Below are 26,515 nucleotides of genomic sequence, written 5' to 3'. Positions count from 1 at the left end.
ATGGCATGTAAACTCATTGCTGCTCAGGCAGGTTTTCTAAACTACACTGGAACAGGGCTACTAGGCAGCATTTGGCCAAGTGGATGAGGGGGCAGCATCTTCTGATACAGAGGCAAACAAAATTAAATCATTCTCAGAGAGACCAAACTGTTCGCACCTTCCAAATGAAGCTAAAATGAAATCTCTGCTACCCAAGGATTACAGATCCAGGCCCTCCACACATGAATCTCAGCTGTGAACGTCTTGCAAGCAGACAGAAATGCACCCAGACTCCACACCTTGGCATCTTGGTATCTAGAATGCTTAGAACCCCAAACTACAAAGGTGAGATAATTATTCTCTCTTGACAAATTCAGAGCTGCTAGAGCTGACAGTCTCCAACTGGTGAGGAACACTCCTTGTCTTTCAGTAACTGTTAATACTGCTGGCCTTCAAGTGCTGGTGACAGGGCTGTGAAATGCAGAGCTGTGAAGGCTGCTCTCAATAGGCTGTGCTCATTGGCTCCTTGCTCATCTTTGTGTGTGTGTAAAATGAGACTTAGGCTTCAGTTCTGTCTCTTTGCCTTTACAGTATGTGGAAGAGGGCACTGGGGAGATCACAGAGAAACATGGGAGAATGTTTCTAAAAGCCTGGCAGCTGGAGAGGGTACTGCAAAGAGCCAGCCAGCAGGGGCAAGCAATGCTCTGGAAGGTACTGGAGCTCCTCACCAACGTCTAGCTTCCCCAGGTCACTCATGTACAACCACAGTAATACGATGGAGGGAAAAGAATTGCACTGAAACCAAAGGATCAAATCAATACCTGCCTTGAGAGTGAACTTTACTCCAACAGAGAGAAGTGCTCCAAGGTCTCTGGGCCCTAAGGTGTGTGCTTCCTGGGAGTGGAGGTAAGGGAGATGGACCATTGGTTGCGTTGAAGAGGACAGCAGTTTGTTAACTAGTGGAGCCTCTATCAGATCATGCTGGGCTCAGCCCGCAGGATTCCCCCGCACTGAAACTCTGATTCTAACAGAAAGAGCTTTTGAAAACATGGAGACAGTATGACTCAGGGAGGTGGCGAAAAGCAAGACTGACAAGGCCAGATTACCTTTCCCTCTGATACATTATTACCAGAATTCTTGAGTTCCACCCAAGCCTCCTGGGAGGTGTGGAATATTTCCCAGTCACTTTCTCCCTTAGCATCTCTCCTTCTGGCTTGTATCAGCCATTAATGGCAACTTTTAAGCTGCTTTGCTTATGCAATTTGTCTTACTGCCAAGCCAGTATCAGGCATGAGACCGAACAGCTTGTGTCTGCTCATGAGTCATAGAGAAAGCACGCAAGGAAGTGAAAATTAAGCAGAGCTGCATGATGGACATTTTAGCAGGATCCAAGAGAAAAGCAGATTGTTGCCAGATGAGCAACTTTTTCTCCAGCCTCCCTTGACATGCTCGTGATGCCCTCTGGGTCAACTCTTAGTTGCACATCCCTTTACAGTCCTCGGGGCCAGAATCCCCCCCACCCATCCACCCACCGAGAAAGAGGCTACTCCTGTGAGGTGCTGAGCATCCTCAACTCCAGTTGACTTCAGTGGGAGATGAGAGAAACTGAGCACTCTGCAGTAATTTGTACTCGGTACTTGGGGGAAATGGGAAGCAAAGTATTTGCCCTGGACACTAAAATTTGTCACTGGGAACTGAGGCAGCCACCTGCTCCATATACTGGTCCTTCCTCCACTGCCCATGTTCTTCTCCCAGTCACATACGGGGGGCAGTGCTTCCTTTTTGCAACCCTTCTATTTCTGTGCTAATTCTGTCTCCTAACAAATTTGTCGGCATTCTCAGTAACACCTCTTTACCTTTTTGTACTGGGAGCTAGTTCTTCTGGCTTGGCTGTTCACATTTCCCTTCCATTTTCTGTCATCCAAAGGTTCAGATTATCCTACAGGAGAATGTTTGTGGCACTCAAAGCAACACCCAGGAACCCCCATATTCACCACTATCATATAATTATGATATATTTTGTACACAGTATGCCTTGTGAGGTATCATTTTAAAAGTCCTGATCTGTTGAACATTAATATCCTGTTGGATTGAATGTGCTATCATTGTATGTGAGGTTATGAAATATTGCTGTATAAGTTACTGAAATACGTTGTGAGTTTGGGAACACCCACATCCAGCCTTTCAGGTACAACAGTGGAGTAGCCAGATGTACTGATGGCCCATTAAAGAGAATCCACTATCCCAGGAACTATATACAATGGAAACTTCTCAGGGAGAGCACGTAGACAATGGAGACTGCTTGACCAACCTCATAGCAAAACATCTTTCCAACAAACTGGAAGAAATTATAAAGAGGGGAAGCGACATCATGACTTGGCCTCATTCCTCCCATAACTCAACACCTGGAAAAACATCTGGAGGACAAAGACTGAACTGGAGTGGGTGGTCCCGGGCTGGAAGGCAGTTCCAGCCTGTGTATTGAAGATCAGCGACCTATTTATACCATCTATCAGGGTGACACACTGCTTTATTCAAATCCTGTTTCATTTATAGAACTCAGACTGGAAATTTACTTTTATATCTTAGGTAACCAACTTGCATTTCTATGCTTACTACCTTTAATCACTTAAAATCTTTCTGTACTTAGTAAATCTGTTTTATAGTTTACCTAAATCAGTGCATTTTAGCTGAAGTGCAAAGGCTAATGTGTGTCCACTCCACACCAAAGGAGGGGCAGACTGGGTAATGAACTTACACTGGTCAGGCTTCTGACATTCCCAATGTCGCACTGCAGATCCTCACAAGAACAGAACAGAAACTAGGGGTGGAATCCTGGCCCCACTGAAGTCAGTGATGTAAGAGCATGAATGGGGGTGGAGGATTTCAATCTATCACAGTGACAAAACTCCCACGGACTACACTGGAGCCAGAGTTTTACCCCAGGTCTCCTGAATTTCAGTCCTATGTCCTCTGCACTTCACCTCCTCTGAGAATTGGTTTTCTACTGGTGTTTGAAACTTCTGCTTTTAGCCAAAACCCAAAGAAAAATGGCGCAATAATTAAATACATACATACAGTGGATGCTGCTTAACAGCAGTCCCAATATTAACACCTTTTATCAGGAACTGATCCCGTCCCACTGAATCTAATGTTAATGGGATCCACAATGATTTTTTGGAAGAAAGGTCCCAGCGGGAGGCAGGTTTGTGGGGCTGCCGCCAGGACAAAAAATGCTGGGACGTGCAGACCGAACAGGCCCCTGGGCTTTCTTCCCTGGCTGCAGCCTCACAAACATAACTTTCCCTTATTGGCAACTCTTCGATAATAGCAACTTTCTGCTGGGAACTGAAAATGTTGCTACTAAGTACAATCCACTGTAGTTTAAAGACAAGTGAAAACATTTTCCTGTTTGGATGTGGTTAAACTCTGAACAAAGGTCTGGGGAGAAAAAAAATTCTTATATTATTCATACCCCAATTTGCTCTCATGAAAAAGGCAACAAAGAACACATGCTGTTTTGTGGAAAGTGAATCTGGTTGAGCACACTCCTGGTAATAGGTCTTGGGCTATTTTATTAGCATAGGTTCAGCAGCTGCTCCTATAGGCTGGCTCCCCCCCATGCACTTCTCCCTGGTCCAGGCAGTGGAACCAGGTTTTTATGTTATAAGTATATACTAGCCTTGACTCAAACGCTGCCATCTTTTTCCTCCTCCTACGTGCCAGGTCCTGCTGTTACCAGGTCTTTAACTGGAGCTCATTCCTGTCTAGCTGTTGGCATTTCCATTCCTCCTTGTTGCAAGTCTTTGCCTGATGGATCAGCCCTCTCTCTAGCACAATAGAGTCCCCTATGCTGGTACCATTGAAAAAGCTTTTCACGTATTTATAGCATTGAGAAACTGGCAACCCTGGCTGGATAAGGCCAGGCCAGCACAAGCAGACACAATACAAGCTTCCCCAAGATTCTTTATAGCTTTAAAGCACTGGTGTGCTTATTGTGCAAAAGGAGATGAGAAATGGAATGGTTTTTCACTACAGAATCCTAGTCTGCCCAACCCTGCTGCCATCCCAGTCCTGAGCTGCACCATAGCACTGTCAAAGCACCCGCAGCTCCTTCAATATTTTAGTCGTGGTGCCAATGCACCTCACGCTAGACCTGCTGTTCCACCAGCTATTCCAGTCCTGGGCCTTTCTTGAATAAAAGTGATAGTCACTGAAAGGTAACTTCATAAAGAGCTCCCACCATATCAGCAGCAAACAAGTGACACAATAGCGAAGTATCAAATTACAACACATTCACCCCAAGGCATGATGGGAAAGGAAACTCTTTGGTCTATCAATTACTGCAACCTCCAAACCATGTGTGGCATCCCCAGCTTTCCGGCCACCCTTGTATTTTATTTTCTGGAATGCATTTGTCTTGCTTGTTTGGGCAGTACCTGTCAGTGGCCTGGAAAGAGAGGGACAGAATCTTCTAAGTTCTCTACCTTCCTGAGTTCTGAGATACCATGATTATGAAACCTGGGGGTGAGAGCACGCAGTCCCCTCTCCAAGTTAGGGGCACAAAGAATCTGAAGACCATGCTCCTGCCACAAGATAACAAGAGTTTATCTCACAGTAACCAATGCCAGGGAAGATATGAGACATTACAAGCAGCGCTAAAATACATTGTGGAGGGCAGAGGAAAGAGATGACCAATGCAGTGGATGAGTGCACTAGTCGTGCACTAGCCCTTCACTAGAACCCAGGCTTAAATCCTGACGTAGACCAGAAATGAAAATCAGACTGGTTGTCTAGGTCCGGTATGTTCATATCACAAACCCTCTGTGGCACCATTGTCAGTCCCTTTGCTGGAGGGGCCCAGGAGCTAGAATGACACTGGTTAGCAGTGAGGAGCACTGGCCGAACATTTCTAAGGACACACGGCAGGAATTAATAAGTGATGCTGAGGATCGGGACTGAGGTATTTATGTAGGGATCCAAGACTTGAATACCAAGAGTTGTTACAGCGCAGGTAGAAGTGAATCAGCAGAGTGGATGGAGGAAGGGGGAGAGGTCAAGTACTGGACTAGCAGGGAACTACAGGTCAGGACTGAAGTGCATTAGAAGAGCCTTGTGGTAGGGGTGGGAGGAAGATTCCAGGACTAGAACAGCAGGTGGAGATGCTAGTCTAGATGGAGCTGCAATGGCAAAAGTGTGTGGCACTATGTCCATGTCAAACCAGCACTGAGAGTGTCACACTTTCACAAGCACTAAAGTTACCCCCACATTAGCAGCAACTGGAGTAATTTGTAGCTATTGATGAGGGTAGGTTTTTGTGACAGTGGGGAGGTCACCCGGTGCACCCCCTTTCAGTCAGGCATGGCACTGCAGGTAAGCCCTGCCAACATTTCTCCTCACAGGAAGCCAATAACTCTACTTTGGGCCCTTTTGAGTCAATAATACCCTCCTTGGGGCTGGTATATTACAAAACCCCACATAAACAGTCCTGAAAAGTCCCAAATAAGCAAATGATCCTTGTGGCTTTCAGGGCTCCTCTGAAGCCTGCCTTCCGAGCTCTGTTCCCAGCCCTCTGTCTCTCCTTAGAGCAGGAGTCCCAGCCCTCCTGGAGCTCGGCAATTATTATCTCTCTCCTTAAACTACAAATCTCCAGCTCTCCTTCTGGAGTTGGACTGTAATTTCGCCCACTGTAGGGCTTTAGCCAGCTTCTCCCTAGCTGGCCTTTTCTTCCCCCATTAGTCCTCAAGGGTGCAAAGCAGGCCCATCTTCTCCTGCTGGTGTCTGCCTTGCTAAGAAGAAGGCAGCATTTATGCTGGTCCCTGTCTCCCAGCTCATCCCCAATTGGCTGGGGGAGAGGAGAACCTTGCCCCATGCTCTCTGCAAGGCTACTGGCCCCAGCCCCTTAAAGAAGCAGGAACAGAATTTTCCTTCTGAACACTTTTTACTCCCAGGACCACTTCTTCTCTCCCAATATTTCCCAGGTCTTTATATATGTAGTCGGACCATCGAGCCTCTTAAAGGGCCATGCCACATGATGGGGTGGGCTGGCCATTAGGCTCCACCACCCTTAAGGGGCAGACTACCTCATCACAGTTTTATTCTGCCTTTCTCCCCTGCAGGCAAACCAGCAGCCTTCTCTGTTCTCGCAGCTACCACCAAAGCAGCAGCAACTCTAAGCTCCCTTTATACAGGAAAGGTCACACCCTTTGCGTGGGAGACTGAGCATTTCATCTGTCTCATGTGCCTGAAACTAAAATGTTAAATCCCACACACGCCTCTGCAGAACAGACCTATCCTCTTCAGGGGTGGACAGGAATCCCTCCTCCTCCTCAACACACAGACAGTGCCTTTCTCCCTGATGATTTCCACCTGCCTTGCTCCTGTCTGGAACTTTAGGTATAGGCTATTAGCAATGGTAAATACCCAGGCAAAATCCAGAATTTACCCATGCAAAGCCTGGAGACCGGAAGCTCACACTGTAGGATCAGAGAAGGCCTTGAGTTCCAGTCTTGGATCAGGAACTAGAGGATGTTGTGCCCTTTTAATCCACTCCTTATCCCTGTCTCTCCCCTTGTAAGAGAGGGAAGAACATACTACTGCCACAGGCCCTGGCTGGGAAGAAGGAAACCTTTCCGAAGAGAGGGAGTCTATTCTCCCCCTTTCTCCCACATTGGCTTCTATCTCCTATCACAGTCAGTCCAAATAGAGGGACATGCCCTGGGACAGTCAGTTCTGTTCTCCTGGCATTGCCATTACTGACCAACAAGTACGACATGCTCAAACAGTGTCTGAAATTACACAAGTTACAAAATAACAGCTTAAGGCACCACCCGAATTAAAACTGTGGACTTTGCTGGTACAAATAAACAAACACACAAACACAAAATCACTGACCTAGCAGTTGAAGCACAAGACCTGTTCGCAGCCTGAGGACCCCTGCCCACGTGGATGGACGGAAGAGATCTCATTCAAGCAAGATATGATCTTAATCTGCTATGTATGAGCATGAAGAGCATGAGTGCTGGTAAGCTGTTGGCAGCACAGCTCCAATCCCAGCAAGCCCCATCCCTAGCATAACCACATCAAGGGCAATGCAACGCTTTCTTTGGTGGAGCATTTTGTACAAAACATATCCTCAAATTATCTAGGGTTAAGAGATACACTTATCCAGTCCAATCATAAACAGTGAGAGCAAGGGAGATATGAGAGGAGATACTGGCAAGGGAGAAATGACAAGTCTTCTCTGGAAACTTGAAGAAAGATGGAAGGCGAACAAAGAGGAGAGAGCTAGGAAGGCAATTCCAGATGTCAGGAGCCGCAGAGAAGGGTCTTACAACAGCAGCAGGAAACAGGCTGTCAAAAGGGAGAGATAATGTCTGTGAGGTCAGCTGGGGCAAGTCCGCAGACGTATTCTAAAACAAGAGCAGGGTGGTTACTTCATCCTGCTGTGTGCCAAATTCAAATGTGGAGCAGGAAGATGCAGCTCCACTGAAGGCAATGGAGTTGCACCCACTTATACCCGCTCTGAATTTGGTCCTGGAACATCAAAGGCATCATGCAAACATCGCTAATTAACCATAACTCAAATGATAGCTGGGAAAGTTGCAATTTCTGCCAACATCTCTATACACCAGAGTTAGGCAACAACACCAACAGCCTTGTTGATGGCACTCAGACAAACCTCAGTAACAGACACTGAGAAGCTACAGTGGGGAAGCCGGTCTTCTGTTGGTTATCATTATTTACTATTTCTATGATGGCTGAGCCTGAGGATCCCAGCACAGGAACGAGGCCCCATTGTACTAGGCACGATGCAAACAAACCACCACACAGAGAGGCTGTGCCCCAGAGAGCTCACAATATAGCTTTTAGACAGTCATAAGTGGTGCAGAAACTGACAAAGGGAGTGTAGAGGGAGGAAACAAAGTAACCTAAGGACAGGTGTGTTTGCATAAGATTTAGTAAGCATAGCAGTCTGCCAGGAGAAGATTGCTTAAGACACCACATCATTAAGTACAAGGTGGTCCCTGCTGAGGAAAGGTTATCTGCTGAATCTCATACAGCCTGCCAAGAACCAATGCCAACAATGCAATAGCTGCTTACAGAAATGAAACACAGTGCTCCCATGCCTTCGCTGATCCCAGGGGAATAGCAGACACCAACCCCCATGATGTTGTGCTGTGTCTGCCATGGGGCTCTCTTCCTGTTTAAAACCTAGGCCAAGTTGCCAGTCTAACAGGATGAGGGGACTGGTTCCGTCCTTTGCACACCGTTCCCCATAAGGGGTTAATGGGGTGGGGCACTCATCTCCAGTATGTGGTCTTCAGTTTGTGGGACCCAAAGCCCTCCCTGCATCATCTCTGGGAAGCAGAGAAGGAATACATTCTAAGGTTGCCAATTTTGGTTGGACGTATTCCTGGGGGTTTCATCACATGACAGTCCTGGAGGGTTGGCAACCCTAAATACATTAGAGTGGGAAACCTCTTCCAAACCCCTAATACATCACAAATGCCAGCATTTCCTAAAGTGGCTTGGCCTTCTCCGTAGTGATCATGTGCCTTGTTCTTACCACCAGTTCCTTTCCCCTTCTATCATGTGACAAAATGAGGAAACCTGCTCTTCCCATTTTTGTCTGTTTAGATCCGGGGGCATTTGGCAGTGGCTCTCATAGCAATCCATGCTGCAAAAGGCATTCTTATAACAAATACTGAGAGCAAGGGATGCGATGATACTCGACATGTCTTTGAGTGATAAATTCTCCCATTTTCCTTAAATAAAGAGGAGTAAGAATGAGATTCTCCTGCTTCCACAGCACTATCATCCTCCCAAAATAGTAGGTTCCGGGTGACAAATGGCAAGGAATACTCAAATGCACTACTTTAACAAAGGACTTGAAAATAGCATAGAAGACGATCCAGTAGGTAGGGCACTAAACTGGTAGTGCTCTGTTCCGAGCCATGAACCTCTTGGGTGACTTTGGGTCACTTCCTTTGTAGTGTCATCCCACTCTTTGTTTGTCTTATCTATTTAGATTGTACAACTCTTTAGGTCAGGGATCACCTCTAATTACATGTTTGTACAGTGCCTAGAGCAGCTGGGCTTGGAACCTTCAGGCACTATTCTAGACCACACAATAATGAGGCATCAAACCTTCATGACAGTATTTACACACTATAAAGCGCACATGAACGCCTGTATGTGGCTGTATATTGATTTGCTTACGCCAGATCTAATTTCCTGCATACAAGTCAGGTGACAGATATTCTAATTGACAGTGAGGCAGATCCAAACCTGGGATCTAACGATCCCCCTGGTTCTGTCAGTCTCTTATATCCTCACAAATAATGCAGTTTGTGGAACTGGAATTCAGCTGATGCTTTTGTTGATTACAATGTGTGAGGCAGAATAGACTCTAGCTCATTGTCCCATTACAGGGCTGTAAGGCACCGTTTTGTAGGTAAACAGGGAGACACTCAGAGTCAGAAGGTACCACTTTAACATTGTTACTTTTCTGACTATAACCACACACGAGTGCTAGACAGACCACACTGTGTACCAGTACTTTTCTTAACTGTTATTTATACCAATGAGATATTAGACAAACGGGTTTATGTACTGTAAAAACACCACTGTTTTTGTGAACAGGATGTAGGCTCAACTTTCTCAGCACTAGGCAGTAGGCTGGTTTATGTCTGCATGTTGTGTTCTCATGCACTTACAGAAAGATAATTGCTTTAGAAAAGCAAGCGGTGACAAGACAACTTGCTCCCACATCCTTTGGTTTTGCATTGGCATACAAAACATTTCTTGGAGTTAGCACAGCAATGATGTACCATTCATGACCCCATCTCTGCAGCTGGGCATGCATAGGACACTGGTCAGCACAAGAGACTTATTTATTTAATGAGGGTTAGATTATGCCCAGGCCTGTATGGACATGCACTAAGGGAGGATAGTTAATAGGTACAGTCAAGGCCCTTTTGGTCTGTCTATATAAGGTACTTACGTGCCCCTCGTTATCATAGCAGCTGACCGCTTTCCAATCTTTAATGTACTAAAACAACATCACAACATCCCTGTATGGAAGGGCAGAGCTATTATTCCCACAGTACAGATGGGGAAACTGAGGCAAAGAAAGGCTAAGTGACTTGTCCAAGGTCACACAGGAAGTCTCTGGAGAAGCAAGCAACTGAGCCCAGGTTTGCTGAGTGCCAGGCTAGCGCACTAACCATCATCCCTCTCACTTTGATCTCACCTCCTGAGGTCTGTCAAGTCTAGGGCAGATAGCAGAGTTAAACTTCACAAAAGAAACAAAGAAGGGCCAGTGGTCATGCCTCCCTTCTGCACCATCTGGCGGTGTCGGGGAGTGCAAGCTACACTCTGTTACTGGTTGGAGCAAGGCCCACTCAGGCACAAGTTGCTCATGTCAGGGAGCTGCTGCCAGTGGGTAATGGCTTAAAGCCACAGTCTTTTCTCCAGCATATTACTTGTCTGAGCACTGAAACACAGCAATACGTGCTGAACTGTAAAACAAACTGCCACTTAGAAAAAGACTGGCCTTTTTAAAAAAGGCTCAGAACTAGCAGTCACCAGGATAAAACTTTAAGCTAGGCATTTAAATGGGACAGGTTACCTGCCTCATTACAAACACTGACACTTAACATTCTTTAACCAGACCTTCTCTTCTCTGACACTTACCTGATTGGGATAGCATGTGTTTTGGTCCACATCTTTCAGGTACACATTATTTTTGTAAGCCAATATTGTTGATATGTTGTCATTTATGTAGAAGAACAAGTCAAGAGCTAATAGAATGGCATGAAATAAATTAATAAACCACCAATTAAAAATTCAGCAACTGGCTTATGCTATTCTAGCCCCTTCTGAATGCAACTCGGGTGATCACAATTTGTCAGTCACACATAGAAGCTACTCAACATAGACATTTTTAAATAGACAAGGTGGGTGATGTAAACATTTTTAAATCAGCGGGTCCAGATAGCTTGCATCCAAGAGTTTTAAAAGACCTGGGTGAGGAGTTCGCTGGACCATTAATGTTGATTTTCAATAAGAAAGCTAAAGTTGTGCCAATTTTTGAAAAGAGTAAGCTGGGTGACTCGGGTAATTATAGGCCTGTCAGCCTGACATTGATCCCAGGCAAGATAATGGAGGTGCTGACAGAGCACTCGATTAATAGAACTAAGAAGAACTAATGGAGGGTAAAGTAATTAATGCAAATCAACATGGATTTATGGAAAATACATCCTGTCAAACTAACTTGATATCTTTGTTTGATGAGATTACAAGCTTGGCTGATAAAGATAATAGTATTGACACAACATACTTTGACTTAGTACCACACAACATTTTGATTAAAAAACTAGAATGATATAAAAGTAAACATGCCACACATTAAATGGATTAAAAAGTGGCTAACTGATAGATCTCAAAACATAACTGTAAATGGACAATCATCCATCAAATAGGTGTATTTCCAGTGGGGTCCTGGAAGGATCGGTTCTTGGCCCTATGCTACTTAACATTTTTATTAATGATCTGGAAGAAAACATAAAATCATCAACGATAAAGTTTGCAGACGACACAAAAATTGGGGAAGTGGTAAATAATGAAGAGGTCAAGTTACTGATTCTGAGCCATCTAGATTGCTTGGTAAACTGGGCATAAGCAAACAATGTGTGTTTTAATATGGCTAAATGTAAATGTATATATCTAGGAACAAAGAATGCAGGCCATACTTAGAAGATGGGGGACCCGATCCTGGGAAGCAGTGACTCTGAAAAAGATATGGGGGCAAATAATCAGCTGAACAGGAGCTCCCAGTGTGACACTGTGGCAATCCTGGGAGACATAAACAGGGGAATCTCAAGTAGGTGTAGAGAGGTTATTTTATGTGTGTCTTTGACACTACTGCGATCGCTGCCAGAATACTGTGTCTGATTCTGGTGCTCACAATTCAAGAAGGATGTTGATAAATTGGAGAGGGTTCAGAGAAGAACCACGAGACCAGTTAAAGGATTAGAAAACCTGCCTTATAGTGATAGACTCAAGGCGCTCAATCTGCATTGCTTAACAAAGAGAAGGTTAAGGGATGACTTGATTGTAGTCTTTAAGTACCTACATGGGGAACAAATATTTAATAATAGGCTCTTCAGTCTAGCAGAGAAATGTATAACATGATTAATGGCTAGAAGCTGAAGCTAGACAAATTCAGACTGGAAACAAAGTGTAAATTTTTAATGGTGAGAGTGACAAACATTGGAACAACTTACCAAGAGTCGTGGTGGATTCTCTGTCACTGACAATGTTTAAAACAAGACTGGATGTTCTTCTAAAGGCTCTACTCTAGGGATTATTTTGGAGAAGTTCTCTGGCCAGTGCTATGCAGGAGGTCAGACTAGATGATCACAATGGTGTCTTCGGGCCTTGGAATCTAGGAATCTGTGTGTTCTCAGGGCACAGCAGCAGCCAGCACATCAAGAGCAGTGACCTGTGACGTTATTGACTTGAACTGGGACCGTATAGATCATTGTTGCAACCAAGGTCCCATAGTGGCACCAAATATTGTACAAAGGTTGTTGTGTGAGGTGTCTATGGGAAAGTTATGATTGGCTGGTTATAATTATGCTATCTGTGTATGTGTATCATTTTGTAGTTGAAGTTATGAATATTGTCTCTATGCTGTCTGTATTTCAAACTTATGCTATGCTTCTGGGTGACACCCCCGACAAGTTGGTGTCAGCTCTGCCTAGCCTGTTTGATGGCCCACTAAGGACCACCAGCTATGCAACTGACCCACTGAGAGAAGGCACACACACCTTGTGACTCAGCAAGGTATGCAGGGACATGCCTATGGACAGAACTCTGAGGTTTTTCCATGTCATGTGATGGGCAGCTTGTCTTTGGAACAAAGAAAGACAGACCAGATGGCAAGAGAATTTAAAAAGCTGCTGCAGCTTCTCCATCTTGTCTTCAATCCTGCTTCATACCTCTGGAGGGACTTTGCTACACTGAAGCTTTGAACCAAGGACTGAAAGACCCATCCAAGCTGTGGATGTACTCCAGAGACTTAATTTGAACCTGCAGTTTATTCCATCACTGCTACAAGCCTGAACCAAGAACTTTGCCATTACTATATGTAATTGATTCCATGTAACCAATTCTAGCTCTCATCTATATCTTTTTCCTTTTATGAATAAACCTTTAGATTTTAGATTCCAAAGAATTGGCAACAGCGTGATTTGTGGGTAAGATCTGATTTGTATATTGACCTGGGTCTGGGGCTTGGTCCTCTGGGATTGAGAGAATCTTTTTTTTCTTTTACTGGAGTATTAGTTTTCATAACCATTTGTCCCCATAATGAGTGGCACTGGTGGTGATACTGGGAAACTGGAGTGTCTAAGGCAATTGCTTGTGTGACTTGTGGTTAGCCAGTGAGGTAAAACCAAAGTCCTCTCTGTCTGGCTGGTTTGGTTTGCCCTAGAGGTGGAAAAACCCCAGCCTTGGGCTGTAACTGCCCTGCTTTAAGCAATTTGTCCTGAATTGGAACTCTCAGTTGGGTCCCACCAGAACCAGCATCGTTACACCTGTAAACCACTCTCTCGCCACCAGCAGGTGCAGATGAAAGAGACAAGCCTCTGACAAAGGGCAAACCTCAAAGAGGTTTGAAGACCCAGATTCTCTGCTATAGCCAAAATCTGCTTGGTATAGTTAGGGATTCAGGGATGGGGCAGCTGGTTATTGTTCCTTGGGTCCCTACCTGGCTTCATCCCAGCCACAGCACATGCTAGAGTGCCCTGGAGGTCACCGCAGCCCCTGGCAAGCCTCAGAAGGACAGCCTCTCAGTTGGGGACAGCTTGTACACAGCATGTTCTGGCCATGTTCCCAACACTTGGGCTGCAAGAGGCAGGTGTTGTAAGAGCAGCTATGCTGGCCCTAAACCCTCTGGGGACTCCTCCAAGCTGGGGAGATGCAGGCAGTTTCAACTGTAAGGGACTGGAGCAGGACTGTACCTCTGGCCCTCCCCTCAGGTTGCAGAAGCATCTGAAAGTCCAGATGCCCATCCAAAGAGCATCTGAACCTCTCTGAAAGAGACATTGGGCTGGACAGATCAGACTTTCTTGAGATTTCCAGCACTCTCTGGTTTGGGCACCCAAGGAAAGCTTACCTCACTGTATTTCAGTATCCCAGCCTCTGGACGCAGGCTGGAGCACAAGCAGGGCACAGAAATGGTCTTTTAAACAAAATTAAACCCAACTTTTCAAACCTCAAAGAGAAAGCAGTTTGGGGTTGGCTCTTACTGTTCACGAAATGGCTCATCCCTAAGGCTAAGATTTTGTCATGGTTATTTTTAGTAAAAGTCACAGACAGGTCACTGGCAATAAATAAAAATTCACAGAAACCTGTGACCTGTCCCTGACTTTTACTAAAAATAACTGTGACAAAATAGGGAAGGAGGAGGGTCCAGTAGCCACTGCAGCTAGGGCTCCGGAGTCTCCCCTGATGCTCACAGTGGCTGAGAGCCCTGGATTAATGACTATCAGGTACTCAAATAGCCCTCATCACTGTAGTATCTAGATTAGAATGCTATAAACAAAGATAGTGTCTGTATTTCAGAACAGACTTTTCAGAAAACATAGTGACTCTGAAACAAATAACAATGCATCCGATGAAGCGAGCTGTAGTTCACGAAAGCCTATGCTCAAATAAATTTGTTAGTCTCTAAGGTGCCACAAGTACTCCTTTTCTTTTAACAATCCTGTAGTGAGGGTTGCCAATGTTGATTGGATGCATTCCTGGAGGTTTCATCACATGGCATATCCTTTAATTAAATAATCTTTAATTCCTGGAGACTCCAGGACAATCCTGGAAGATTGGCAACCATACCTGTAACCAGAATGGTTCTCCCTCTACATCTGTATCTTCCTGCTTAAGAGCAGTCACCAACACCATTGCAGGATCACAGCGCCACCTACTGGGCCATGCAGTTTGCAGCCCCTATTCCAGGAAATGGTCCCAGCAGATACATCAACAGCCCCTAAAAACAGAACCTCCAACCCCCACAGAAAAAAAACCAAACAAACCTCTGCAAATGTTGTTTCAGAAAAACAAGCCACCTCCTTGATAAGACTCCATGGAATTAAAGCATGTGCCAAGTAACTGAGAATGAGCCCCAATAAGTTACTTGATTGTGTAAAATGTAAGCAGAAATGTTAGTCTTCTTGCAGCTTCATTAATCAATTGCAAACTTCTCAGAGAGCTAATCTCAAACCCTAAAGTTTACATGTTAGCATCATCCCTCTCTGGGTGGATAACTGCCCAGCCCTCTAGGAAAGCAAGAATTCTGGGAGTGTCAGTGGCTCCTTCACAGCTGTCACAGCCGTTTTGAAAAGTTTCTGCACCAAAAAGAGTTTGGCCAAAGGAGTATCAAGCACTGTGGAACACACTAGACAAACACGTTCCCTGAGCTGGGACATGCTGGCCAGTAAACCCAGCCACATCAGGGATAGAACAGGATTTCTCCCCACTCCTGTCCTTAAGAGAAGATCAGCAGTGTCACATGATCTTCTGTACCACAGAATCACAATACAATGGCTGTGATGTAATCAGTTTTCTAAAAAAGAGAGACAAATGTTGGAAGATAGTAGTTGCCCTGCTGGATTAGACCATGACCCTGCCTAGTACAGTGTCCTGTTCTTGGCTGAGGCCAGTAATCAATGATTCAGAGGAAAATAACGCTCCTTGCCACCCGTTCATTTATCTGCACAGGGGCAGCTTGTTCTGGACTGCTGCAGGTGACCACTTACGCCTAGAAGAATGCGGTATGATGATATTGAAGCCTCATCTAGTCATTAAATTACCCAGTCATTAAATCACCCAGTCATTAAATCATGCTTTTAAAAATCCTGCTGGAGTGAGTTATAGGTTGTCTATATGCTCCATAAATAAGTACCATCTAGTGGCTGCACCCATTGCTGAGTCTGAGAACTCCGTTGAAACTCAGTTTAAAAAGACAGTTCTAGGTCTCCATTTAGGTGGAAGTGGTTTTTTTGTTGTTTTTTTAAACAGCTTGGTCTCTCCCTCGCTGGCCTGCAAAACTGCTAAGAATCATCTCAGCTGGAATGGGGGTAAAACTAAGACAAAACATGGTTCCCCAACACACAAACCCTGGGTGAGCATCACTGCAGATGCAGCCCTGCTGCTCTTTCGTTAAATTTCTCTTAGCATGTTCACATGAAGTAGGGTCCTTTTCTATTTTGAAGGCTTTTGGATACCGGATGCACTTTTGGGGGAAAGAAGGGGCAGGGACATGATTGTGCAATAGGCAACAGCGGGACCGAGGTAAAGGCTGGGTTGTGAGTGATGGTGGGGTGGCTCTGGCTGGGATCCAGGCTGGGGTTTGGGCATTGGCACATCAGTCAGGATTGAGGTGACTTGCAAAGTTGCGTGCAAGACTCCAGAGGGAAAATGAGAATGAAGGAGCAGGCAAGAGTGAAAGAGTGATTATGAAAGCAGCGGAGAGAGAGAGGGAGGATGAGAGCGTGCTGCTGTTTAGTAAAGTCCTTGGAATCTGGTGGTGCTTTCTAAACAGCCTCACACGTATTTGCTGAGGCTTGATGTAGGCAGCACTGACGCAGGTCCCAACTAAGTGTCTGGGAAGGCACTCACAGCCCAGCCTTGGAGGATATCCCAGCAGCATGTCCTCCTGTGCTCAGAGACCGCAGAGGTCACCAGCTGGATATTTCCATCCCATGAGTGTGCGGTCCATTCTGATGACCTCTAGGAGCTTTCCTCTGAGACCAGCTCAGACTCCTTGACTTGGCTATTCCTTCCTGCTGGCCAGGAAAGGAGCTACTGACTGCGAAACAAGAAAGCAACTTGGCTTTAAATCCTTCCATTACTTATAACAGACTGCTCTGGCTCTTCACTCCAGTGAATTCTTCCCCTGCTCTTTCAGGCATCTCTACTGCTTGAGTCACTTCCCCTGATAGAACAAGAAAATAAACCTTCGCTATTCCAGCTGCACTGCTTGAGGAGCCAGGAGACCTGGCTGCTATTCCAGGCTAAGCCACTGGCCTGTTGCATGACCTTGGGCAAATCACTTCTCCCTGTGACTAAGTTTCCCCACCTGTAAAATGGGGATAATGCTTGTGACCTCCTTGGTAAAGTGCTTTGAGATCTATGGGTAAAACATGCTACATTGGAGCTAGGTATTATCATCTGATGGGGAGTGTGGATGAGGGTTTTGATTCGGGCCCACTGCAATACGTAAAAGAATTATTTTACTCTTTACCAGCAATTCTTGTGTGTGATGGTTTGAACTGAAGCTCATTTCCATCTACAGAACATGCAGCACTGGTTTCATTAGGTTTTTATATTTGTTACCTGTAACATTCACAATGTGCTAGGTGTTATATAAACAGAAAGCTCAAACTGAATATCGGAAGCTTTTCTCCCAGTCCTCTAGAGCAGTGGTTCTCAAAGCTGGTCCGCCACTTGTTCAGGAAAGGGAGGCCAGCACGCCCCTTGACCCGCAGCCCGCACTGGTCTGGAGCGGCGAACCGCGGCCAGTGGAAGCTGCGATTGGCCGAACCTGCGGACACGGCAGGTAAACAAACTGATCCAACCCGCCAGGGGCTTTTCCTAGAGCAGTGGTCACCAACCAGTCGATCACAATCGACTGGTCGATCCTAGAGGAACTCCCAGTCGATCGCAATCTCCGGCAGCAGTGCAGTGTGGCTGCTGCTAAGGCAGATTCCCTGCCTACCCCGGTCCCACAGAAGCTCCCAGAAGCGGCCACTGCAGCCCCACGGCACTGGGGTCTCCCTCCACGCGCTGCTCCTGCCTGCGGGGACGGTGCTTGCAGAGAGAGGCAGCATGTGGAGCCACGTGCCCCTCCGCCTCCCGCACCCCAGGGGCCACAGAGGCATGTTGGCCCCTTCCAGGAGTGGTGTGGAGCCAGGGTAGGCAGGGAGCCTGCCTTAGCCTTGCTGCACCTGCCACCAACCAGGAGCTACTGGAAGTAAGTGCTGACTGGCGGGAAGCCACACCCCAACCCCCATCCCTGAGCCCCCTCCTGGAGCCAGCACCCCATACCCCCTCCTGTACCCCAAGCCCCATCCCTGACCCCCCTCCCCAGCCAGCACCCCATACCCCCTCCTGCACCCCAACCCCCGCCTCAGCCCTGACCCCCCTTCCAGAGCCGGCACCCTGTACCTCCTCCTGCACCCCAACACTCTGCCCAAGCCCGGAGCCCCATCCTGCACCCAAACTCCCTCCTAGAGCTTGCACCCCTCACCCCCTTCTACACCCCAACCTCCTGCCCCACACTCCGTCCAGAGCCCCCTCTCACACTGTGAATCCCTCGACCCCAGCCCAGAGCCCGCACCCCCTTCCGAACCCCAACCCCTTGCCCCAGTGAAAGTGAGTGAGGGTGGGGGAGTGAGTAGAGCAGGTCTTTGGGGCCTCGGGGAAGGGGCGGGGTGGATCCTGGGTTGCCCTTAGATTCAAAAAGTGATCTTTGGAGTAAAAACATTGGAGACCACTGCTCTAGAGCTAAAATAACAGGACCTAAAGTAACAAGACTCTGGAAATAAACCAAGGATGGCAGAAAGAGCTACTCTTTCTAAAGTATCAGGGGGTAGCCATGTTAGTCTGTATCCACAAAAACAACAAGGAGTCCGGTGGCATCTTAAAGACTAAACAGATTTATTTGAGCATAAGCTTTCGTAGGTAAAAACCCCACTTCTTCAGATGCATGGAGTGAAAATTACAGATGCAGACATAAATATACTGACACACGAAGAGAAGGGAGTTACCTCACAACTGGAGAATCAGTGTTGACAGGGCCAATTCGATCAGGGTGGATGTAGTCCACTCCCAACAATAGATGAGGAGGTGTAATGAGCCAGCCACTCCCAGTCCCTATTCAAGCCCAAATTAATGGTGTTAAATTTGCATATTAATTTTATTTCTGCTGTTTCTCTTTAAGTCTGTTTCTGAAGTTTTTTTATTCAAGTATAGCTACTTTCACGTCTGTTATAGAATGTCCAGGAAGATTGAAGTGTTCTCTCACTGGCTTTTGTATGTTACCATTCCTGATGTCCAATGTGTGTCCATTTATTATTTTACATAGGGACTGTCCGGTTTGGCCAATGTACATGGCAGAGGGGCATTGCTGGCACACGATGGCATATATCACATTAATAGATGTGCAAGTGAATGAGCCTCTGATGGTGTGGCTGATGTGGCTGGGTCCTCTGATGGTGTCGCTGGAGTAGATATGGGGACACAGCAGGCAACGAGGTTTGCTACAGCAATTGGTTCCTGGGTTAGTGTTTCTGTGGTGTGGTGTGTAGTTGCTGGTGAGTATTTGCTTCAGGTTGCGGGTTTGTCTGTAAGCGAGGACTGGCCTGTCTCCCAAGGTCTGTGAGAGTGAGGATCATTTTCCAGGATAGGTTGTAGATCGTTGATAATGTGCTGGAGAGGTTTTAGCTGGGGGCTTTACGTGATGGCCAGTGGTGTTCTATTATTTTCCTTGTGGGGCCTGTCCTGTAGCAGGTGATTTCTGGGTACCCGTCTCGCTCTGTCAATCTGTTTCCCCACTTCCCCAGGTGGGCACTGTAGTTTTAAGGATGCTTGATAAAGATCTTGTAGGTGTTTGTCTCTGTCTGAGGGACTGGAGCAAATTAAGTTGTATCTTAGGGCTTGGCTGTAGACAATGGATTGTGTGATGTGTCCTGGATGGAAGCAAGAAGCATGCAGGTAAGTATAGCAGTCAGTAGGTTTCTGGTATAGGATGGTGTTTATGTGACCATCACTTATTTGCACTGTATGTCCAGGAAGTGGATCTCTTGTGTGGACTGGTCCAGGCTGAGGTTGATGGTGGGGTTGAAACTGTTGAAATCCAGGTGGAATTCTTCAAGGGCCTCCTTCCCATGGGTCCATGTGATGAAGATGTCATCAATGTAGCACAAGTAGAAGAGGGGTGGTAGGGGATGAGAGCTGAGGAAGCGTTGTTCTAAGTCAGCCATGAAAATGTTGGCATACTATGGGGCCATGCGGGTACCCATAGCAGTGCCACTTACTTGAAGGTATAAGTTGTCCCCAAATCTGAAATGGTTGTGGGTGAGGACAAAGTCACAAAGCTCAGCCACCAGGTGTGCCATGGCCTCATCAGGGATACTATTCTTTACAGCTTGTAGTCCATCCTCATGTGGAATATTGGTATAAAGAGCTTCTACATCCACGGTGGCCAGGATGGTGTTTTCAGGAAGATTACCAATGCATTGTAGTTTCCTCAGAAAGTCGGTGGTGTCTCGAAGATAGCTAGGAGTGCTGGTAGCATAGAGTCTGAGGAGAGAATCCAAATAGCCAGATAATCTTGATGTAAGAGTGCCAATGCCTGAGATGATGGGGTGTCCAGTCCTCAAGTCTTCAGATACTTTCCCCTTCCTGTCTAAAACAAGATTTGCCAAAGGAAGGAGTCGATTACCACTAAATTCTGGTTTAAACCCATCCCACATCCTCCTCACAAAGCATTCCATTATGGATCCCATTGTCTGAGATGAAAAATACTGCCTGTTTTGGAATAATGGCTGCACATGTGCTGGTTTGTTACTGAAAGGTCACTCCGGAGGGCAAGACTGTGCATGCTGGCTTGTTGTTGTTGTTGGAGGGCTGCTCAGAAGCAACAGGCTGCACTCGGTGCTTTGTCATGGTAAGATCACTCAGGAACAACAGGGGTTGCTGGGACAGAACTAAATCTGAAGCATTCGTTCTGGAATCTCCGAGCATACCCGCCAAAAGAATTCATAGGCTTTGAAAGTGGAGGTTTAAAAAAAAATAATTAAAAAGAAGCAGACCTACCAACAATCTTAAGTTCTTTTTCCAGAGCAAGACCTAAGCTGTTCATTATGAACTAAAAGTGCCATCCGATGCATGGAGAAATTGTATTTTTATCATATGTATTTGCAGCATCAACAAAAATGAGATGCTTGGAATTGAGATTCCCTCTATGCTAGGTTCTCATACTTATTTCTTGCTTTAGCTGACTGAGCTAATAATCGGTGTCGGACCATCCATGGGAGCTGAAACACCTCTGCAGACTCAGACCTCTGCCCCACCTCCTTTCTAGTGATCCTTCAAGTAAAATCCTCTGTCAGCAATGGATGCACCAGTGACCATCTGCAGAGATCGGAATGCTGGGAAATGCAGTGGAGGGTCCGGTTCCTATTGCTGTGCAGGGATCCCATAGACGACTCAGCAAAAAACTCAAGGGAGATGAACACTGGATCAAGCAAAGCTGTTCTTGTTGATGCAGTCACCTGCTTTATGCTTTTGGATGTGTAGGAACCTCGGCCTGTTGGGGACAAGAATGAACATGGCATTGCATTTTGTCGGAGAATATGAATCCACACCCACCATATAAAGCCACAATTTTCCATGAACGGTAATCCCATCAGATAATGTCAACACTAAGATATGTCAGGAATGCTTGGCAGTGCCCCCACTTCAAGGTAAACTAGAAGTTTGCGGAGTTCGAAGAATGCAGGTGTTTAGGAAGGGGGTGCACTAAGTTGGTGACTGAGTCCCTCTGAGTTTAACCTCAAGACACGAGGATGCAGAGGGCAACTGTACCCAGGGCTGGATGCAATTGCATAAAGTTGAAGGGAACAGTCGGTGAAAGAGAAAACACTTACTTGCCAAAGAAATCCTTGTGGATGGCAGAGACAGAAAGAGACAGGTCAGGGTGACTCTGCAGCCAGTTCTCCACCATCTCTGGGTGTCTGGGATCAACTTCTAGAAACACACTCCTGAAAACATGTGTGTGGGGATGTGGAGGGGAAACAAACACATTTTGTTTGACCAGCTTGGAAATATAGACTCTCTCTATAAAGACACCAGACTCTCTTTCCTAGGATGGTCCAGATGTCTTCATAACTCAGCCTGATAGAATCACCCTCATAAAACGACCAATTATAAGAACACACGAACGGCCATACTGGGTCAGACCAAAGATCCATCTAGCCCAGTATCCTGTCTTCCGACAGTGGCCAATGCCAGGTGCTTCAGAGGGAATGAACAGAGGAGGTAATCATCAAGTGATCCATCCCCTGTCGCCCATTCCCAGCTTCTGGCAAACCGAGGCTAGGGACACCATACGTGCCCACCCTAGCTAATAGCCACTGATGGATCTATTCTCCAAGAATTAATCTAGTTCTTTTTTTAACCCTGTTATAGTCTTGGCCTTCACAACATCCTCTGGCAAAGAGTTCTACAGGTTGAACACATAGCAGGGGAGCGTACAAAGGAGAGAGGGGGACAGGGAAAGGATCTAGATAGGAGGAAGGATGGTCTAGGGGTTAGGCCGCTAGCCTGGGACTTGGGAGACTGCGGAAAATTCCCTTTTTTGCCATGGACTCTGTGTGACATTGGGCAAGTCTCTCTGGGCAAGTCTCTCAGTCCCCCTTCTCTAAAAAGGGGATGGGAGTCCTGCCCCGCCTCACTAGCACTCAGATACTATGGTAATGAGGACCATCTAAGTACCTAAAGACAGAGATGAGGCTAAAAGGGAGCGTGTGATGATGGAGGCCACTGCAGTATGAACGACTGTGATCCTGAAGCACTAGGATGAGTGGAGAGGGCTGGCCAGACCTGAGGTACACAGGTGTCTGAGTCCCCTCTCACAGCACCTTCACACCAGGGTAGCAACACTGAGGGAAATGGTGTCACACCACCAGTGTGACAGGAGCCTATATCTCCAGGCTGCTTGTCTGAATCTGGTCACCTGACAAGTGGTGCTCTACGCATGATGTGGTGTTGGTCTCAGTCCAGTTCCTATTGGACAGGGACCCAACTCAAAAAAGCCACCACCTCGCCAGATGGCCCCCTTGCCGGATGTCTCAGCAGAGAGGCCAAAGACTAGCTGGGCCTGGACTCTATACTCTACATTGCATCCATTGGTGTAGGTGCTGCAGGTTGCACATGACTCACATCAGCAGGGAATGACACTGCAGGTTTGTGCTGCTGCTGCTGCTCATACTGTTCCAGCTTGGTGAATACTTAGGGCACATCAGTTTCCAGAACTGTCAACCCAGCAGCTTTCAGCAGCTGTAAATTCACTCCAGTATCAAACTAGGGACCTAGGAATATATAGCTTTCCATGTACACAGGTATTGCTATCACTGAACTATCTGAATTCACCCCTAGTCTTCTGGAACTGATTACAGCTTTTGGCAGTTTCGTAGGCTATACCGAACTGCAAAAAAAGAGCCAAACCCCAACCATATGCTCCTCTGAAAATCCCCAAACCTTCCCACACTGAACACTTTCTTTACCTCAGCCAAATTAATTACATGCCTGGATTTGGATCTCATTCCTGACCTTAAAAACTCCCTCCCATCAACATTGGCTCTACCTTAAAATACAAAATAAGCACTCTACAGAGCTTAATCCTGTGAAACTCTGAAGAGGATTTTGTGCTTTAGTGGTCACATCAAAGCTCTAAGAATGAATATGGCTCCATGCCTGCACCCCTATAGCACAATGACACTGAATATTCCTGTTCCAACATTGCACAACAGGAGATTTTCAATGAATTCTCTTGGGCTGGTGAAAAGTCAGGACTGACACAGAAGACACTTAGAATGTCCTGGCTAAGTGGAGGGCTACAGTGCTGATCTCTAGTATCTCATGAGGGACATCACAAGGTAGTGAATGGAAGCAGGAAATCTCCTTGTCATTTATCATGGAGAAGATTAATCCCTCAAGAAACAACCCCTGGGATCAGAGTAGCAGCCGTGTTAGTCTGTATCCGCAAGAAGAAAAGAAGTACTTGTGGCACTTTAGAGACTAACAAATTTATCTGAGCATAAGCTTTCGTGAGCTACAGCTCACTGCATCCGATGAAGTGAGCTACAGCTCACAAAAGCTTACGCTCAAATGAATTTGTTAGTCTCTACGGTAACACAAGTACTCCTTTTCTTTTAACCCCTGGGATGTTTTTTTCCCCCTCCTGGGGTGTTTTATAAGATATCTTACCACAGTCCATAAATATCAGTGACCCAGGGGTGTCTATAGTGCTTCTCTCTCCAGATATCTCTCCGCTTAACCGTTTTCTTCTTTTCTGCTCTCCCTTTTCATCTCTTCCCCTGCTATTCTCTTCTCTCTGCTTTTCCTCACTTCTTTAAGTTTCAGGTACCCACTTAAATAATGACCAAGCAACAATACCAAGCAGCTGGGGTCACCAGCATGGTGCATAATCCCCTGGCTGATTGTATTAATATCAGTAATTCTTTACTAATGCACGTGACATTCTTATGTTAAGAGGGAATGGCTTTTTCCCCCTCTTTTCTTATGTGCATTTGACTCCCCCTCGTATTTGCTTATATTTCTGATCATAAAAAAGTGTGAGGTGGGAATAGGCAGAAGATATGAAAAGTCAAATGTAGACAGGCATTAGGATTTTAGTTATGTATCAGCGCTTACCCATGATCCTTCAGGATACAAGGAGCCAGAGCCAGAATTTTTTTGATCACTGTCATCCCATCATTTCCCCCATCCAGGGCACCAAGGTCCTCATAGCTGGAGGTTGAAGACAAGGGATGAAATCTCTCCATTATCCATCATTACACACAGCAGTAAAATGTGTTGTTAGTAGCATCTCCCACTGGGAACAAGCACTAGAGGGGTCTCTGGGCACATGGCACATGAAAGCGATGGCTTGTGGGGCTGCGTCCCAGTGGAAAAGTCACAGTAACTTTGGAATCTGTAAAGAGGGAAGATTGTAAGACCCCTCTGGTGACTCAGATGGGTGGTATGTGTAATAGAGGAAGTTATTCAGAGATTGCCACTGTGACTAGGCTGAGAGAGTCTTGGGGCAAACATCATCAGGCATTCTTGATCTCCTGATGACAGCTATAGCACTGCTCCTGCCGGTCACGTTTAATAACAACAGTAGCAGTAATTCTTAGCTTTGGCACAGGCCTTTTCCTCTCAGAGTGCTTCACAAAGGTGGATAAATGTTTTACTCCCATTTTACTTTGAGTAAACTGAGGGGGGAAGAGGTTAAATGATTTGTTTCAGGTGCCACAGCATATTCAGGGCGGAACGTGGACTAGAAACTAGGTCTCCTCACTTGCCATCTGGTGCCCACCACGCTGCCTCCTCAGCTTAAGGGCGCTCACCAGAACTGCAACTCACTTGGCCAGTAAGTGGCATTATTATTATTCAGTGCTTCAATTGGGCTGCTAGGTGCAATTATATCAATCCATACTTCTCATTGGTGCCAGTTGGAAGGGAAAAGTGGGTGGGTGAGTAGGCAACAGGGCAACGTATCACTTTTTCTCCAGGCTCAAGCACTGCCAACAGCCAAGTTGAGCTGCCATCTAACCTAACACACTGTGGTACAATACAGAAGGATCTACTTAGTTCAGAAAAGTTTGAATTTGCACATCATTATGACAGGAAGTTTCCACCTTTCAGGGATGGGGGTGATTTGTTTTTGTTATGGGGGGAGGGAATACCTGGCATCATGCCAGACGTTGGGCTCAGGAACCAGTTCTAACCTCCAGTTAAATCAATTTTGTGGGAAACAGGCAAAGAGGAAGGTGATGTATCGCATCACATCATAGGTCCAGCTACTGTCCCCAAACGGCCTTACTCAGAGCTTTTTCATTAGACAAAAGCCTTGTAACAGATGGTGGCTCTTGTTATAGCTATCAGTGGAAAGCAAGTCAGTTCTAAGCTCTTGCCCCTCTGAGCTGCAGCCTGATTACTACAACTGGTCCACTGAACCCTGAGGGGAACACTACCCAGGAGACATTAGGGAGTGTACTACGGTGAGTTAGCACGGGAATTTGCCAGGCATTCAACACCACTCCTGCTCTCCCAGAAACAAGGGAAAGTGTTTCCAGCTCACAGACCCTTTCTCTAAGTCATGTAGCGTTTTCACATGTCTTCTGCCCAATTCCTCACAGTATCAGAAGGAGGCAAGCTCACCAGGGAACAAATGGGCCAAGAGGGAATCTCTGAACTAGGTCTGAAGGAGAGAAAATACCAAGATCCTCAGTTTGTGCAGGAATTAAAGGGACGGGCTTCCAAATAAGTGTATAGGCAGGTGGTTGCCCTTCTTGGACTGCATTCCGCCACTCCCCATCCCCGACGGATATCTCCTAACTTGTTAGTACTAGATACCTGAAACTTCTCTACAGAGAACAGAAGAGGGTGAAATAATGCATGGGAAAGAGAAAGATAGAAAGGTCTTATCTGACCACCTGAGGATCTCTTCAGCCAGGTGAGTCATGTCTCCATGGAAGACATAAGGTGGGTTACTGACTATAGTGTCCACAGGACCCCAGGGGAGGAGCTGCTCCCAGGAACCTAGAGCAGAAAAAGAATGAAAACCAAATCTCAGCCATAACTATGTACCTTCAAAACTCATCACTCAAGTAAGATCTTGATAACAGTGACTCTATAGGCACAGGTTTCTCTCTCTCTCTATGGACAGGATTTAATT

The 26,515-nt window shown here is 46.2% G+C and overlaps 1 protein-coding gene across 6 annotated transcripts in view; it reads right to left on the bottom strand.

Moving 5' to 3' along the window:
• The window catches only part of HEMK1 (HemK methyltransferase 1, mitochondrial release factors N(5)-glutamine), a 74,327-nt gene that overhangs the window by 6,102 nt on the left and 41,710 nt on the right, over nt 1–26,515 (bottom strand). For 5 of the 6 annotated variants that reach the window (XM_078853730.1, XM_078853728.1, XM_078853731.1 and 2 more), the window contains 4 exons: nt 26,274–26,379; nt 24,487–24,582; nt 21,699–21,812; nt 20,799–21,358 (listed from right to left, as the gene is read on the bottom strand). In XM_078853730.1, the coding sequence (XP_078709856.1) occupies nt 21,292–21,358; nt 21,699–21,812; nt 24,487–24,582; nt 26,274–26,379 (383 nt within the window). In that variant the 3' untranslated portion in view covers nt 20,799–21,291. Of the gene's footprint in view, nt 1–20,798; nt 21,359–21,698; nt 21,813–24,486; nt 24,583–26,273; nt 26,380–26,515 lie in introns of those variants that run through there. The other variant, XM_078853732.1, reaches the window with a different exon arrangement.

This window comes from Lepidochelys kempii, chromosome 7 (assembly GCF_965140285.1).
Source record: "Lepidochelys kempii isolate rLepKem1 chromosome 7, rLepKem1.hap1, whole genome shotgun sequence".
Classification (NCBI taxonomy): domain Eukaryota; kingdom Metazoa; phylum Chordata; order Testudines; family Cheloniidae; genus Lepidochelys; species Lepidochelys kempii.
This window is presented reverse-complemented; position numbering and strand designations above follow the sequence as displayed.